Source organism: Pinus tabuliformis, chromosome 2_2 (genome assembly GCF_031772625.1).
Source record: "Pinus tabuliformis cultivar Carrire ecotype Pingquan chromosome 2_2, CPIR1, whole genome shotgun sequence".
NCBI lineage: Eukaryota > Viridiplantae > Streptophyta > Pinopsida > Pinales > Pinaceae > Pinus > Pinus tabuliformis.
This window is the reverse complement of record NC_142300.1, coordinates 35,237,312-35,254,447: the sequence shown is the minus strand read 5'-3', so window position 1 is coordinate 35,254,447 and position 17,136 is coordinate 35,237,312. Positions and strand designations below refer to the sequence as shown.

The window sequence follows — 17,136 nt, the reverse complement described above, 5'->3', positions numbered from 1 at the left end:
GCTGCTAGTCCCACTAAGGCTGGTAGCTACCTTAGAAACAAACAAACTAAGACCACTTTCGTTTTCCTTTATGGGAAATAGATAAGAGGGTAATAAAGGAGACCAACCTCTGTCTTGCGCTTGGTTCCTTGCTTGATTCCTCTCCCTTCTGATAGATCTTTGCTACTAGCTTCCTTGTCTACCCAGATTCAAAGAGCACCTGTAGAATCAAAGCAGCATAACACTATCCAAGAACATAGATCTATTATCATAAACAATATAGGACCAGATATATATTGACCACACAAATGCATATATCATCAATCATACAAGAATGTGGAGGAAAACTTGAATAGCTTTATTAATAATCAAGAATAGCAAAGAGGATTACAACCAATTGTTCTGACCCAGCATCATCCTCTTAGCAAGAAAGCCCTTCTTCACCTCATGAAAAGCTTAGATCACCCAACACTATGATGTTACACCAAGAAACCAACATCACTTCCTTACAAGATACAAAATTACAGCCTCCGGATCTCTGGGATGAGGGATCCATATATAGATGTTTGCAAGGGGGTGAGTCAGATTTTGAGATTTGATTAGTGTCCTCTCTTTGATAGTTCTTGAATCCACTTGGAGATTCATGATCTCTTACTCATTCCTGGGCGAATGCAAAGAGGCAAGTGTCACAGGAGAAGTTTCTGGAAGATTCCGTGATCCTCCACCTTGCAGATTGACCCTGCCATTTGTCCACTCTCGCCCATCGCACCCCATAGAAGGGCTTTTCAAGATGCATCGCACCTCCCGTGTGTATTTAGGTGGGATGTAGCACACTTTGACCATAGAGCAGGTGAGATGGTCTAGTTTTGACCAGTTCTGAGCAGTTTTTCATGGAGAACTTCTGGGAGAAGATGTAATCAGTTGACCTTGTTCTTTTAGAGGTTGGAACAAAAATTTTAGGGACTTAAGAGCCCTTGGTTTATGGACATTTATGATTGGGGTTGCAGTGCCCAAAAATGTCTATAACAAACATCCCTTTGGAATCCTAGAATTTTGGAGATGTTCCTTTGAATAATAATGTTAGTGTTTAAGAAAACAAAAATTGATTTGGAGAGACTGACTTCCATACCTGACGCCAAAGCAAAGTCATTCAGGATTTTCTTGTACGCTGAAGCTTCTTTGACTGTGGGGATACCCTACAGCATAGTGTCATCCACAAATTGTTGATGAGTCAATGCTTGACCATTCTCCGTTAAATGGAGGCCCTTGATCTTTCCTAAGACTTTAGCATTTCTAATGGTTCGGCCCAAACCTTCCATTATGAGGATAAAGAGAAAGGGAGAGAGTGGGCCTCCCTCCCTAAGGCCTCTGGAGGGAGTAAAGATCTCTGAAGGCGATCCATTCACCAGAATTGAAAAGCTGGGTGAAGTGACCGTAGCCATAACCCATCTGATCCAGTCATGACCAAACCCAAAAGCAGAAAGGACCTTTTTGATGTAAATCCAATTCACCTTGTCATACGCTTTTGCAATGTCTAATTGCATAATCATATCGGCCTGACTTATACTAGTGAGTGAATGAACAACCTCGTGAGCCTGAATAATGTTATTGAGGATTTGCCTTCCTTCAACATAACCAGATTGTTCCACTAAAATCAAAGAAGGAAGAATATTTTTGAGTCTGCTGGCGAGAATCTTGGAAATGATTTTGTAAACCACATTGCATAAAGCAACGGGTCTGAACTTATCAGGAGACATGGCAGAGTCCTGTTTGGGGATTAGGGAGACGAAGGAGGTGTTGAGGGCTTTCCAAATGGATCTGCTTCTTCTAGAGTCCTCTACAACATCCAAAATATCATGTTTGACCACATTCCAACAGGCTTTGAAAAATCCACATTAAAACCATTAGGACCTGGAGCTTTGCCATTCTGCATATCTTTGATAACCGCATTGACTTCTGCTTCGGTTACTGGTTTATTTAGGTTGAAATTATCTTCTCTGGACATCAACTTGGGGATATTCTTTATGATTTCCTTGATGTGTTGATCTCTGTCTAGATTGTTTTCTTTTGTGATGCCTCTAAAATGTTGAACCAACACAACTTCAATATTCTTGTGAGAGGTTGGAACCTCCCCATCTTCATTCAATATCTAAGAGATTCTATTGTGTGTTCTATTGGCTATGGTGGATCTGTGGAAAAATCTAGTATTTCTTTCACCTTCTTTGAGCCATTGAACTCTAGACTTTTGTTTCCAAAAGATTTCCTCTTGTTTGCATAAATTCTACCAATCTTGGTTGTGTTTTTCAACTTGCTCACTTTTGATTTTATCAAAACCATCTATGATCATTGCTTGGTTTAGTTCCTGCATTTTGATTTCCACTGATTTTTTGTTTACAAAAATGTTGCCAAAATCCTTCTTGTTCCATTCTTTGAGTTTGATTTTTATGTGCTTTAGTCTTTTATGAAGGAGGAACATTTTGGTGCCCTAAAACTCGAGATCTTTGGACCACCATTTTTCAATGTTGCTGATGAAATCTAGGTGGGAGAGCTACATATTATCAAATCTGAAGGGTCTATTCCTGTGAGAATCTATCCCCCTGATTTCTAATTGAATCGGCCAGTGATCTGAGCCTCCAAATGGGAGAACACTTGCAGATGTTTCTTTATTTGTGAGCATCAGCTTCTCGGAGATCAAAAATCTATCTAACTTGGAGGCAACCTCGGCATTATCTCCTCTTTTGTTATTCCAAGTAAAAAGGTTGTTTTGAATCTCAGAGTCAACCATATTCATGTCTTCTGTGAAAGAATGGAACGCTACTGAATCTTTACTTAGGATTCTGGTACCTCCTTTTTTTTCTGAAAGAGATTCAATCATGTTAAAGTCTCCTCGAATGACCCAAGGGATTTCTTCATGTCTGCTTCTGAGATCTACCATGGAGTTAATAAATCTAAGTTTCTCATCTGTTCTTTGAGGACCATAAACATTTGTAACCAGGAAGGTGTCAGACATCCCCACTAGTTGAATGATAGATGATAAATAATTTCTCGCTACCTCTGCATCTACTATGCTGAATTGTTGGGGGTTCCAAAGAGTAAGAATCCCTCGAGCAGTGTTCTCTGCTTTGACTTCTAGAAACTCAAATCTACTAAGCCATTTGTTGTGGATTTTTTTTATTTTTTGAATGGAGCATTTTGTTTCTTGAATGAAGATTATGTCCAGCATTGCCAGTTTCATTCTGTTACTTAGCATTCTTTGTTTTCCTTTACTACGTAGACCTCTAATATTCCAAGATATGAACTTCATAATTAAAGATTTGTAAAGGAGTAACTGGTTAGATCTTTCATCTTACCCGAATCTATCATTAGCTTCCCACACTCCATCAAGAGCTCATTTTTCTTTCTTCTGCCTCTTTTCTTTCCTGGATTTCTAGTGGCTAATCCTGGAGCTAATTTCATTGTTTTCACCCCTGTGTGCTCCTGTTTGTGGATGTTTTTACTTTTTTCCAGCCCCCGTTCCTGATTTTTCCATAAAAACAACTACTATATTCTATTGCATTCTTCTTGAGGCATAGAATATATTCCTCCTTTGGTTCCCTGCATCAGGAATCTTTCTAGATCCAAGTTTTCCTTGTCTAGAATTTCTTGTAGTTAATGATCTTCCAGTTCTGTTTCACTTTGGGTCATTTCCTGGTCCATCTCAATTTCTGTATCACTTGTCATGGTCTCTTTTTTAGAATCAATATCTAGAGATTGACTTTTTTCCTCGTTTTTTTCTTTTGCTTTAGCTTCTTCCTCCTGATATTGGTTCTCTTTTGTGATTTCTTCAATCTCTTCTAGCACTTGAAACTTATTCTAACTACCCTTCTACCTCTCGGTATGTTGTTGCTTTGACCCCTTTTTTCCTCCCATTCCTCTACTAGCCACTTTTTGAAAGCTTTGAGTGTTCTTCGTTGTATTAAGTTTTTCTTTGTTATCTTCTTTACTGAGAGGGCAATCTCTTAACAGATGCCCATGTTCATGGCATCTTCGGCATCTGAAAGGGATATGCTCATAGTCTACTATCTGCATCCACTCCTCATCAGAAACTTCTAGGATAACTTCATCCGGAAGCGCTTCATATAGATCCATTTCCACACATATCCTAGCAAAGGAGGTGTATTTTCCCCTTCTTGTGGCTTCAGAAACTTTAACAAAGAATCCTAATTTTTTGCCTATGATAGCCAACGATTCAGTTTGCCAATAATCCAGAGGTAGGGAGTAGAGCCTAACCCACACAGGAACTGAAGAGAAGGTCTCCCTCTCTGGGACAAAGTTCATTCTCCAAGGTCTCATATAAAGACCCGCTGCAGCAAAAAAAATAGGGTCCTCCTTCGAATATTCTGTCTTTATCTTCGATGATTGAGAACATCACTATGAAGAATCCTTTTGACTCAAGATGTAGGTCAATGCTTCCTTTGGGTTTCCAATGAAACTTGATCCACGTCTACAAAGATTTTTCAGTGGGCCATAGTCCCATGAATTTACAGATAATGGCGTAGGTCCCCATGTTTTCTGTGTACTCCTACAGAGGAGGATCGTTTAAAATTACTTGAGGAATGATTTATGCTTTTGGTTTGCAAGGTCCTTTTTGTTTTTTGTCTCTTGAACCAAGACTTTTGTCTTCTTCCTCTTTGTCCTTTGTGGTGCTGTTTTCTTTTGTTCTAGTCCCTTCTGTTTCCTTTTCCTTATCCCTATTATTGTCATTCATAGAGACTCTACTGTTTCCAATTGGTGATTTTCTTCTGCTGGCCACAGCGTCTCTCTAGGAGGGAGTCGAGCTCCTTCCCGTGCCACTCTCCATTAGATTCGAACTGTGCTAGCTTCGGTAACCCTAGTCCCTTCGCCTTTCCTTGTCCAATCTCCCCCTCCCTCTAATATTCTTCGCAGTTGTCTTTAGTGAGACTTTTTGGAGGATTTTCCGGTGTGTTTTTCCAATCAAATTTCTCTAAAATCCGGCAGCAATTTATTGAAATTGCAAGGTTGACAGGTAATTTATGCACAATCAAAGCGTTCTAGGGGTTTTTGAGGGTGGTGAATCCAAATATGCAGTTAAAAAACCATTTTAAATAATACAAATCAAGGTTTAACCTCAATTTTTTTCCGTCGGATTCCATCACCGAATCTCCCAAAAGTCGCACTAAAGACAACTCCATATTCTTCTGTTTTACTTTATATATTCTTTTCATTTTAATTTGATATTGCATTGGTTGAAGTAATTACTTTAAAACTTATTATATATAATAATATATGAAGTGTAAATTACTTTATTAATGTAATTTTTAGTTTTTTATTTTGTATGATTGCGAAAGGAAACCGTAATAAACAGAAACTGTAGCATCCTTACACCATCGAGCAATTTGGAACATATTTATTCACATATTTGTTCAGAAGATTAAATTAAATGATATCATAAGTGACTTCAACTCAAATTTACTTTTCCCCAAAGGACAGCTTATTCAAATGCTTAAGTTTGTAATATTTGCCATACTACGTTAAAAAGAAAGTGTTTTGCTGCTGCAAAGCGAAGTTTGTTCAGATGCTTACATTACTGATATCGTATAAATTAAGTGATATCATAATTTACTTCTACTCAAATTTAGTTTTAAGCCCAGCAAAGATTATTCAAATGCTTAAATTGTATATCTTTAATGTACTACGTTAACAAAAATTGAGGTTCAAGCATAACAAAAAAAAAATGATCGCGGTATCAAAACCCTGCGATCACAATATCGCACTTTCTCTAACATCATCTAAATTTTTATATTAATCAGCAACCAATCAGTAAGTACTGATAATGACAAGAGCATTCCGCTCAGCACTAACAAGGTACAGGCGATGATCGCAAACGTCCCAGCGAACAAATTTGCGAAATGGAAGGTTCTGTGATATCTGTGCTGATCTAGCTCTACTTATACATGTTACCTAAATTGCAATCCCAGTATCTGAACATGAAAGAGGAAATTAGCGGGTTTCCTGAAGCTTCGACATATTGAACTGCTCCAATACACTATTGTTCCATCCAAACTGCGAGTATTGTTTAGCAGATTAGGGATAGAGGTTAGTGTTATTTGAGCCTCATGGGTTGTGCTCTTGAGTGTAGATGTAGTCCACATGAGCAGCTAGTGTGCGTCTCGTCAAGCATTCTTCTTCCTCGTCAACGTTGTTGCAGATTTCTTCAAAATCGTTCATCTGTGGATCTTGATCTGCATGCTGCTCTGTCTTAGGACTACCTGTGGGCAACTGTAAAAATCATATCATGGTGAAAAGACTGTGTGCAGTTAAGGCTGACATTGAAAAATAATCATCAATATAAGGAAATCTCAATAGTGGACCTCCTTGCTCAAATGCTCTTACATTATGGTCTAATGATTTTTCTTTCAAGTAATACAACTCCTTCAAGGCATGATTCTCATCTGCAAGCAAAAGAGCAAACCTGCTTTAGCTTTCCCTAATGCAAAGACAGAATCCCTGACGATGACGTTCAATGATCACAAGTTCTATAAGTCTGTCAGTAACAATAACTCCTATAATTTTGTCATAATAACATAAAGAAATGTTAGTAACAGTTTGCTCCGTGGTGGTAGAGTATCTGACGTAGTAACTATATAAAATCCATATTTGTTAGGATTCAATCAAAACATAATTAATGGTACTGGAACAAGAAACATGGGCGCCTGATAAAAAGTTTCAAACAGATAAAAAAAGAAAACAACGGAAAATATGGTTTTATATTGATAAATAAAAGTTATATGCAGCAAGAAAAAAGAAAAGAAAAAAATAGCCAATTTTAAGCTGTTCAGCATAATAGCTTCAGATTTATGAGCAGTTATTGGGGAGTACAAAAAACAAAATACAGACAAGTATGGTAAGACCATGGGATGGATTACTGAGAAAACCTGTTGCCAGGGATCGAATCGCGTTTGCGGTACTGAGAAATAGAATGGCGTGTACAAGTAAAATGAGTGTCCTGTGTTGTGATTTTGCTGCAGCCATTTCCATTGAGCACCTCACAGAGGGATAACTATACACGGCTGAGAAATATGGGAGCTCCTTCTGTTTGGGCTGAGAAAATATGCGTTTCCCACTACAAATGGCAGTGGAAGACAGAACCTGAGATTTCAAAATCAGAACAACTAGTGAGCGACAGGAATCAATTAAGGAACCAAAAACTACGACATTAGATGCCAGGTCCAGCTGGGCTGTCCACACAATGCATGGCTTAGCAAATTATATACAAGAGACCACTCACCATGGCCTCCGTATCTTAGAGGTAAAAACAAAACAATAATTTAAAGTTTAAACGACTCGGCGATAAATGGAATCTACACGTCGGCATATTTGATGTATTGCGATGGAATCTCTACCATTATGCATAGCATGTACTCTGGCATGGTGTCAATCATGACTCGCTAGTTGGGTGCTGGATTAATCATGTTACGGCATAATCATTTCCCCGCCGTTACTATCACCAGTTTGTCAATCTAATTGACAAGTGCGTGTCGTTTAGAGTAGGTTTAACATCGACCGCAGGGAGAAATATACGTGGCTACATATCGTTGAAAAATTGAATTGAATTTACGCGGAGAAGCAGAGTGAAAAAATAAAAAATTACGCGGTGTGACTTCCGCGGAGCGGTTACCTAGATTTCGCGCACCTAGATTTACCGGCAGCTATACAAAGATTTAAAACCCGCTATTCACTCACAGCAAAACAAATAGAACAAGAGTAATTTTGGAGCCACAATAAAAATTTAGGATTGAATTTTAAATCATGAAAATACATTCGCATGACACTGTGGTTCATTCGCCCAAGAAAATAAAGGTTTTAGAGTGATTTACATTAACGCCGAATAACGCAGTAAAACACACCATTAAAATAAAGGTTTTACAGTAACGCGGAATAACGCAGTAAAACACACAGTGACCGTTGAAGCGCCCACCAAAAACCATTTAGACTCTAGGTCTCTTTTTCTCTTACTCTCTTACTTTTTACGTGCTTTTTTATTTCAACATACACTTTTTACATTAATGCATGACAGAGCAAATAATTATTATGTTAATTAACATGTTGTTGTTTTTGAGTGTGATTAGAATCCAGCAAATGTTTGTGGAGTGTAGGGTATAGTCGCGAAATGAATGATTGACCATATCTATTTACCAAAATACATTAAATGACTTAAATTCTTTGTTGTGTTTGGGAATGATTAGCGCAGTACTTACTTCTGTTCTGGCTTCAGTTCTTCCATCTTCCATCTTGTTAATTATGATTGTTGTAAGAGTGTTTAAGGCACTGGTTGAGATTAATATCTCCAACACTCCCAAACAGTTTCTCGTACAAACAAAACTTTCACGTGCCAATGGCTTTGTGAAGATATCATCAAATTCATCGTGTGACCTGCAGTGCTGCAACACAATTTCATCATTGTTAATCAGCTCTCTATTAAAATAATATTTAACATCAATATGCTTGGTCCTTTCATCATTGTTAATCAACTCTTTAATAAAATGATATTTAGTATCGATACGCTTGGTCCTCTTGCGAAAGACAGAATTCTTTGACAATGGAATTGCTGAGGTGTTGTCACAAACAATTGTTGTCACTCCCTCTTGGTCATAATGTAGGTCCCTCAACATCCTTCTCATCCAAACTACCTCACACGATGCTTTTGTCGTTGCGACATATTCAAAATCTGTTGTTGACAGTGACACTATTGGATGCTTCTTGGAAGCCCATGAAATGGCTCCGGAACCCAAATGGAAATATCTTGACGTGCTCTTTCTGTCATCGACATTTCATGTCCAATGACTGTCACTGTAACCAACCAGCGTGAAATTGTTGTGTACAAAATTCCATATTGTTTTATCCCATTGACATACCTTAGAATCATTTTCGCTTGTCAATGTATGGTGTCTCCATGAACCTTGACACCAAACTCACTGCACATTATATCCAGCCTAGTGGCAGTCAAATACATCAAGTTGCCTATCATGCTTTTGTATAATGTCGGATTGACGTTGCTGCTGCAATCTTCTTTGCTCAACTTCAACCCCATGACAATTGGAGTTGGCATGGTGTTGTTGTTCTGCATTTTAAACCTCTCCAAAATGTCTGCCACATACTTCGCTTGAGATATAAAAATGTTATTTTATGTTTGCTTCACTTCTATGCCCAAAAATATCTTAACATTTCCAAATTAGTCATTTCAAATTCACTCTTCATTACTGGTTTGAAAAAGAAATCATCACTTCATCTACATATAAGACCACAATAATAATTATCAAATATTAAAAAATGTTATTTATTAAAAAATTATTAAACTTAACAAAACAAAAACTAAAATCTTATTCAAATCTTAGAAATAATTATGTTTAAAATATATATACTAATACCAAATACAAAAATATTTCAATATATTTTCATTAAATAACTGAACAATATAACATCCATCTTAATTTTCATATAACAATTGAAAATAATTCATCTAATTTCTCCCATTCCTAATTTTACCAGAAAACGAATTGATTTAATTGTGTAATAAAATTAATGAATTTAATTTTACATAAATAAGAATACAATAATATTAATTAATTTAATTTTAATTAAATTATATTTATGATAATATATATTTAGGACTATTGAAAAATAGTGTTCAATTTTACATGTATTATATTCTTAAATAATATATATTTAAGACCATTATAAAAGTGTACAACCTTTTGTTTGATTAAACTTCTATTTTAAAATATCTTTAATATTTTTATTTTTATTTTCATTTTTTAAACATAAAATAACTTTTAAAAATTCTAAATCATATAATATTTTTTTAAAGCCCATCCAATTATAATAATTTTGGAACCATTCTTTTATAAATAAAACTCCTAAGTTTACAGTTTTAATGTCTATATTTCAAAATAATTATCACTTTAAAAACGTCCTTAACTTTGCAGAAATAAAATAAGTTTGAAACACTTTGTCAAACATACAAATAAAATTTTAAAAATTCTAAATAATATATATACTTTCTTAAAATCAAATAATCCATTTTTAGTTTCAATAAAAAATAACCGTTATCGTATACAATAACCATAACGACTATGATAAATCGTAATGAGAAGCATAATCTCGGAAGATTTCAGTTTCCGAGATTGAGCACCCTGACAGTCGGACTGAGCACTCATGACGGACTGACAAACAGCACATTTAATTGAAATAATCTGATATTGTCAAAATTCCACCATTGTCAGGACGCAGAATCTGGCCAAAATGCCATATAACTTTATTTTAATTTGTGCATCTGAGCAAGACAACAAGAAGTGTCACGCCATGCAAAATTGCTTATAGTTATGCAAATTCCTGGTCCTAAAATGTTTTATTGTCTGACAAATATCGAGCGAAACTGTTCCTGCTAATGCCAAGAGAGTATGATGTGATGCTTTATCTCTTTACTTACAATTTGGACCACAATCTCTCCATTTTTTCGCACTGCTTCCACCTATGAGGTAAGTCTACCTCCTCTGATTACGATGTCTGCAGTTATGACAGGAATACGTATCTCTTAATCTCTGTTTAACGACATTCAATGAGATGATTATTTTGATAGAACATGCCACGCCATTCACATTATGATAATCGTAAAATTCTTTTATGCTGTGTAAAAGTCTTTGATATTCTCCCCCATAGACTGGAAGATGGGGATTTTGTCTGAATTAAAGCTTGCATGTCCAATAACTTTATTCTTGAATCCATATTATATGAATAACTAATTGCAGCTTCTCTACTTCAGTGTTATCAGCTTTGACTTATGGGCATCACTTTGCAAATACGATCTTTTTTGTTTTCATCTGCGATGTTTTTTGTTTTCATCTGCCAGATTTTTTAACCATCTTATTGGTATCGCTTTGCAATTATGATATTTGTTTTCATCTCTAAGATTCTCCATTCTGATTCTGACAGCATATATGAAACCTAAATACATGCGCAGTTGCCATATGGCCTGATGACAATACTTGACCGACAAAAATTCTGATCACTGACCGTGATGCATTCAATGGATGCCTGCAACTAAAGTGGGTCACACCAGATCACTAATCTCTGTGGGTGCTTATGTCACTATATATGTGGTACCATAAATCTTATTGGAGTGAAAGTTGATATTCTCATGATAATTGGGTGGAACAGTCATATGCGTTCCTGATTCTATCTGCTTTCTGCCTGTAATTTATTTTCAGATAGATTAAAATTTTGGACAGAAGATTTAGTGCGCGTGAGTGGACAGGGATTTGAAATTATGAAATCGGTTTCTGACTCATCCAAAAGCACTCAGTTGACGAGACAGAAAAGGCTTGTACTGGTTACCACTAGCTACAGTCTCTCACGTACTTCAGTCGGCTTTCACATTAAATGTATTCATGAATAGTTCCTTCAGCAATGACCTAAAACTATATATGATATTTCGGTATCATCATAATGGAAGTTTCATGCTTTGCAAATTTAAAAAATGAACCAAATTCCAAATCAATCCAAAATCCAAGTTCTTAATAATAACGAATTTCTTACAAGTGAAAATAAATTGTCCGACGTTATGGTGTTTTACTCCATGCAGTCGAACGTTAGGGTTTTCTACTCGGTTCAGTCGATTTTCCAACGTTTAGGATTTTTCCGACGTTAGGCATTTATACTTGATGCGGTCGATTTTTCAGATATTAGGGTTTTTTTTCTTCGATGCCATCCATTTTCCCGACGTTAGGGTTTTCTTCCGTCTTGCTTTGTCGTTTACAAAATGCATTCAGGCATACAATTTTGTTCGTGTCTCAGTCAATTTTGTTTTCGTGAATTGTAGTGGCATAATCTGCGATGGTGCATGGTACTAAATGAATATTCCCAACTCGAATCATGGACTTGACTTATGAAAAAGAATTTCCTCCAATTGCCTCTGTAAATTCGCTCTTTACTACTGACCAGAAAAAAGATTAGATTACTCCTACCCAGGACGTGAAAATTAGTCCAGTTTTCAATCAAACTTAAAATTCACATCCTTTCCTCCGTACAGTGAATGACGCAGAAGCCTTTAACAACTTCTACTTTAAGAAACGTAACGTTAGCATATTAAAGAGGTGCCCACATAAAAGATGCCACGGTTATAATACAGACCGAAGTTTAAATCTTATTGATTACATTGACTTGTTGTGGTGGCAAAGAGGGCGGATTCCCCTTTTCCATGAGTCTTCTCTTGCTAAAATCATAGAGACTTATATATCCGATTTGCAGATGGTTGGTTATGCTCTTGGTGTTATAGTGACAGCGTTGAGGTTTGATCCTGGGTCTCCCTTAGATTAGGCCAAGGCCAGACAGTTACCGATTCACCATGTTGTAAAAAAAACATTGATTGCTTATAAGTTACAGAGATCATTATCAAATAAAAGTGATGGTTAATTAGCCATTAGAACAATAATTGATTTTTTATTACTCTCTCTATTTAAAAGTCGTGGTATCATCAGCAAACCTTGATAGAAGGCAATACGCAACTTTAAAGAGAATGCATATTATAAAATCAAAATCATCAAGGCTGATGTCTCACCAACTTTCGAAATTAGTTTCGAAACAAATCACCATATCGACTTTCCCAACTTTTCCTAATGGGTCACACCTGAGAAAAGGAAATTGATACTCCCCTTTCTCTTTAATTCCTCCACCAAAGGGAATTGTACACGTCATTTCACAGAAAAAGAAAGAGCAACTTCTACCCACCTTTGGCATCTCTCTCCATATTAAAACATTGAAGGCATTCAACCTCATCACAAATTTATTTACATTTTAGGTTTTCCGTTTCGTTGTTGGTCAAATATTTACTTTGGTTTTTCCATTTATTCTTGGTAACTTGCCATTGAATATATTGTCAAATTTCTATATCAATTATTGGATTTTCTTTTTTAATCACTATCCCCAAATTATACCAACATTATGATTGATTATTTTGTTTCACTGAATTAGATGATATGGATGTTTTTAGTGTTAGTTTTAATTATGGTGAAGATAAAAAGATACAAATTTTAAGAAATTTTTTAGTTTATGGTACAAGACTTTTTATCCATATTTAAAAAAAACCTAAACATTGATATGTATTTTTTTTGGTGAAAAGATTTTTATGATTTTAAAAGTTTGATAAAATAGGTGGAAGGTCAAAAGTAAAACCTGAATATTTTTATGAGATTTCAAATATTTACTATTATTAATGAACTAATACTGGTTTTACTTATTTATCTTTTTGAAAAATGAATGAGTGGTTAGCCTCCTAATTGCCACGAAAAGAATTAAAATCACTTATGGTCTAAGAAAGGACAAAGCCATAGAAAAAGAAAATTCCTTCATGTCCTACCACGAAGGACATGAAGAATCATGACGGGAGAGAATTTTCATGGGTGGAAGATTAATTATAAACAAGATTACCAGAGAGAAATGCAATCCGTGATACTATGAAAATTATTAATTATTTTCCTCACAAAAAATGAGTCTAGATCTTGGGGAGAACTATTCAAACGACAATTCATTGGGAGGAGTGTGGTAATTTTTGTTGTGTTTTCAAAAAATTAGATAAGTAATTAGGTCATTTACATCCTATGTTGGGATTTATATATATATATGCAAAGATTTTCTTTTGAATCTAACTAAGGAGTAAGATATATTGCATGTATAGGTTGGATGTAAGTCTCTAGATGTAGAAAGGACATAGCTAAGTCTCTAATAACTAACTCTATGGAGGTGACTTTATACAAGAAATTGTGAATAACTCTAGTTTTGGTATGTTATCATGAAATCTTTGTGAATAGCTCTAGTTTTGGTATGTTATCATGAAACTTTTATGTATATATATGCCCATGTAAGTAAATAAGATGTATACATGGCATGTTTAGCAAGGTTAAGTCCAAAAACCCTAAAACCAAGCCTATGAACTCTATTTTTTGTGCAATAAGATTGTCCACAAATTATATGTATATGTACTGATATAAATATATTCACTAATATATACACTTAACTAGAGAGGGGAAACTAGATAGGGGAATCAAGACTACAATGGTGACAACCCGAGAAGAAATATATACATAATATAAAAGGGTATACATAATATAAAAGAGAGATGCCTCAAACAAATCACATTAAACATAAAGTATATTCACAAAACTGCTTAAATGAAATAGACCATGTTAACAAAAATATTATAGGCTAAAAAGAAACAATTAGCACTCACACATTTGGTTCTTAATAAGAACAACTAAACGAAACCTAATAAGTTTACTCGAACTCGAACCAAAACGAGTTTGAGTTCTCTACATAAAAACAGAATCAATTTATGTCTAGTCTCCAACATGGGTAATTAATTACAAGTAGTGGTCATGATAGACCATGACACTAAATATGAAAATATTTAGCATGAGGGTAAAATAAATGTCTAGCCTCCAACATGGGTAATTAATTACAAATGGTAGTCATGATAGACCATGACAACAAATATGAAAATATTTAACATGAGGGTAAAATAAATTTTGACAAGGAATCCTAGTTTGGTGCACAAAAAACTTAAATAACCATTCCAAGCATACACAAGTATAATGAAAGACTTAGGCAAATATGGCCTTATTCATGTGTTTTATCTAAGGGAGTCATGTATCACTTAAACGAAAAGAAGAAAAAGGGTGTGAGTATTTGGAGATTACATAGAACTAAAAACTAAAAAGTTCGCTTCGTATAGAGATTCAAACACTTTCGATACTAACTTGTATGAAATTTAATAGAAAAATTTAAACCATGGAGGATTTTAAAAGAATATCAATTAAGGGATTAATTGTAAACATGGTGAAAGGGTATGCTTTGCATAAATTACCTGAGAGGGGTGTTACATAGGCAAGAAGTCTGAGCACTGTGACAAAAACCCTAGTCTCATGAACGATTAAACCTTGAGAAGTAAGTGAATGAAAAAAAAGAAAATTCTCTACAAGGAGCCCTAGGATCACTTCATTTCTAGAACATATCGTGACTGTCAGATTGTAAGTTACAAAAATTACAATACTAAAGAAACACATTTTACCTAACTATACAGTAGAACAAGTTATACTTAATTCTTTCCTTTGTGTCAGAGTATCCTAACATTTATGATGTGTACGTTGTTCCATTAGGGATGAATAATACCAAAAAAATGTATGGAACTCTATCCCTATCAAGAGATAGTATAGGCAAGCTATTAAATTGTAACCAATAGAAGCCAAAGTGCTAACATGTTCACTTAGAGTAGGAAGAAACATAAGAAACAAGTAAATCTAGTATTTTGACCTTAACATCACATTATTTTCATAATAAAACCAAAGTGGAGACTCAAAACCCCCATCGCTTTGAGTTGCAGTAATTAAGTAAAGAGCAGTGTAAGGATAGGGTTTAATATTTCTTCAAAAGAAAAACTAAATTTGTTGTGACTCTAAGAAGAGAAACCAAGTATTTGTGCAAACTATAGAACTAAGGTAAAATGCCATAGGAAAACAATTTTAAAATTATTAGAAAACCTTTAGAGAAGGGAATTTTAGGTAACAAGTTCAAAACTTAAAGAGGAAAAAAAAAATCCATATGTCATCATACTTGTCACAAGAATGATATGCTAGTTAATTGGAAGCTTTTAAAAATGTCGTAGTAATAAAGGATTGATAAATGGCCTAATCCTAGAAATTTTTCCATGAACTTTGAGAGCTATGGTGCTAGTGTATCAAGGATAAAGAAACCCTCATGGCTATTAGAGATGCATATCTTCTATGACATGAACTCAATTGAAAAATGGCAGCTAGACCATGAGAAGGGGGTGGGTGGTTACCCTAACTTTCCAAAAGAAATATCAACCATTGTTAGACTGAACTTTGAAATCGTGTCTATCCATTTCCCCACTACCTGCACTGCCAAGGTGATGTATCATAGTTATACTCATTCAAAAAGCCCTAAAACATACACACATTAGGTCAATGAGGTAATACAAATAATATAATGCAATGATCTAAAGAGTGCTAGGATGTAGTCATGAAGTTAAAACCATAATATGATATGTAGATAAACAAACCAATATGAATTCAACCTGTAACCTATTGGTAAAGTCTGTGCATTATTTTTTATAGTTCATAGAGTTTGAATGTTGTAAGGGTTGTGTAACGTGCTATAAATGTGTATAAGATATATCATGTCAAAGGGGGCCAACACATACATATGAATTTCCCAACCTTTTTAAATATTTCCTATACCATTGGCATAGAATATGGAAGGGACTCACATAATAAAAGGAAGAAATTAGAAATATTAAAGGAAACAAGATTACAATGGGAAATAATGAAAATAATGATTAACTTATGAATGGAAGAATGTTTAGAGTCAATGAATAAAATATTTAGATTTAAACTAGTGGAACATCTTCCAATAAAAAGATAGCATGCACATAATTCTCCAAAACATGATAACATCATGTATGCATGAGAACAAAAAAATGGTACATTATGTAAGGGTGTTGCACTAATATATATTGGTAATTTTTGAGGTATGTTACAATATGGTATTAGAGTAATAGGTTGCAGCACTCTAACCTATGATATCAATCATCCTTTTTGTTTAACAAAATAGGTGCCCCAGTGTACACATACACACGCGCACACACAAAGAATAATAAGAAGTAATTCCAGATCCATAAGAACGGTCACACATAGGCGAAGAATAGATTTGGGTATATTTAGGAGATCAGGCACCACTTCCTAAAATGGAATTACTGAATATGGTTTAGAGATATGATGACAAAGTTAATAATTCTTTGTGTAGACAATGGGAAGTTACTTAAAGCCAACACTGAATAGGAAAGACATATTAAGAATCTAACAAATATATCATATCCAAAAACTGTGGAATTAGTAGAGGAAGAGGAAGACAAGGGAGAACCCTTTGAATGAAAGAATCGTGATAGTGTAGATGAGATTAGAGATGAAAAATATATAAATTTGGAGGAACACAATTCAACCAAAATACTTATAAATCAAGGAAAGAAAGCAAAAATAGGGTTGCAGGGGAGAATTAAAGAAGATTAGACCTCCAACTTATGATGGA

The 17,136-nt window shown here is 34.9% G+C and overlaps 1 protein-coding gene across 1 annotated transcript; it reads right to left on the bottom strand.

Annotated features, from left to right (window-relative positions):
• Positions 1 to 5,676: 5,676 nt before the first annotated feature.
• Positions 5,677 to 7,238, bottom strand: LOC149191380 (uncharacterized). Its single transcript, XM_089406228.1, has 3 exons — positions 6,915 to 7,238; positions 6,373 to 6,431; positions 5,677 to 6,258 (listed from the first exon to the last, which is right to left on the bottom strand). The coding sequence occupies exons 1-3, from the start codon at positions 7,015 to 7,017 to the stop codon at positions 6,094 to 6,096; spliced, it is 327 nt and encodes a 108-aa protein (XP_089262354.1). The 5' UTR covers positions 7,018 to 7,238; the 3' UTR covers positions 5,677 to 6,093.
• Positions 7,239 to 17,136: the final 9,898 nt, after the last annotated feature.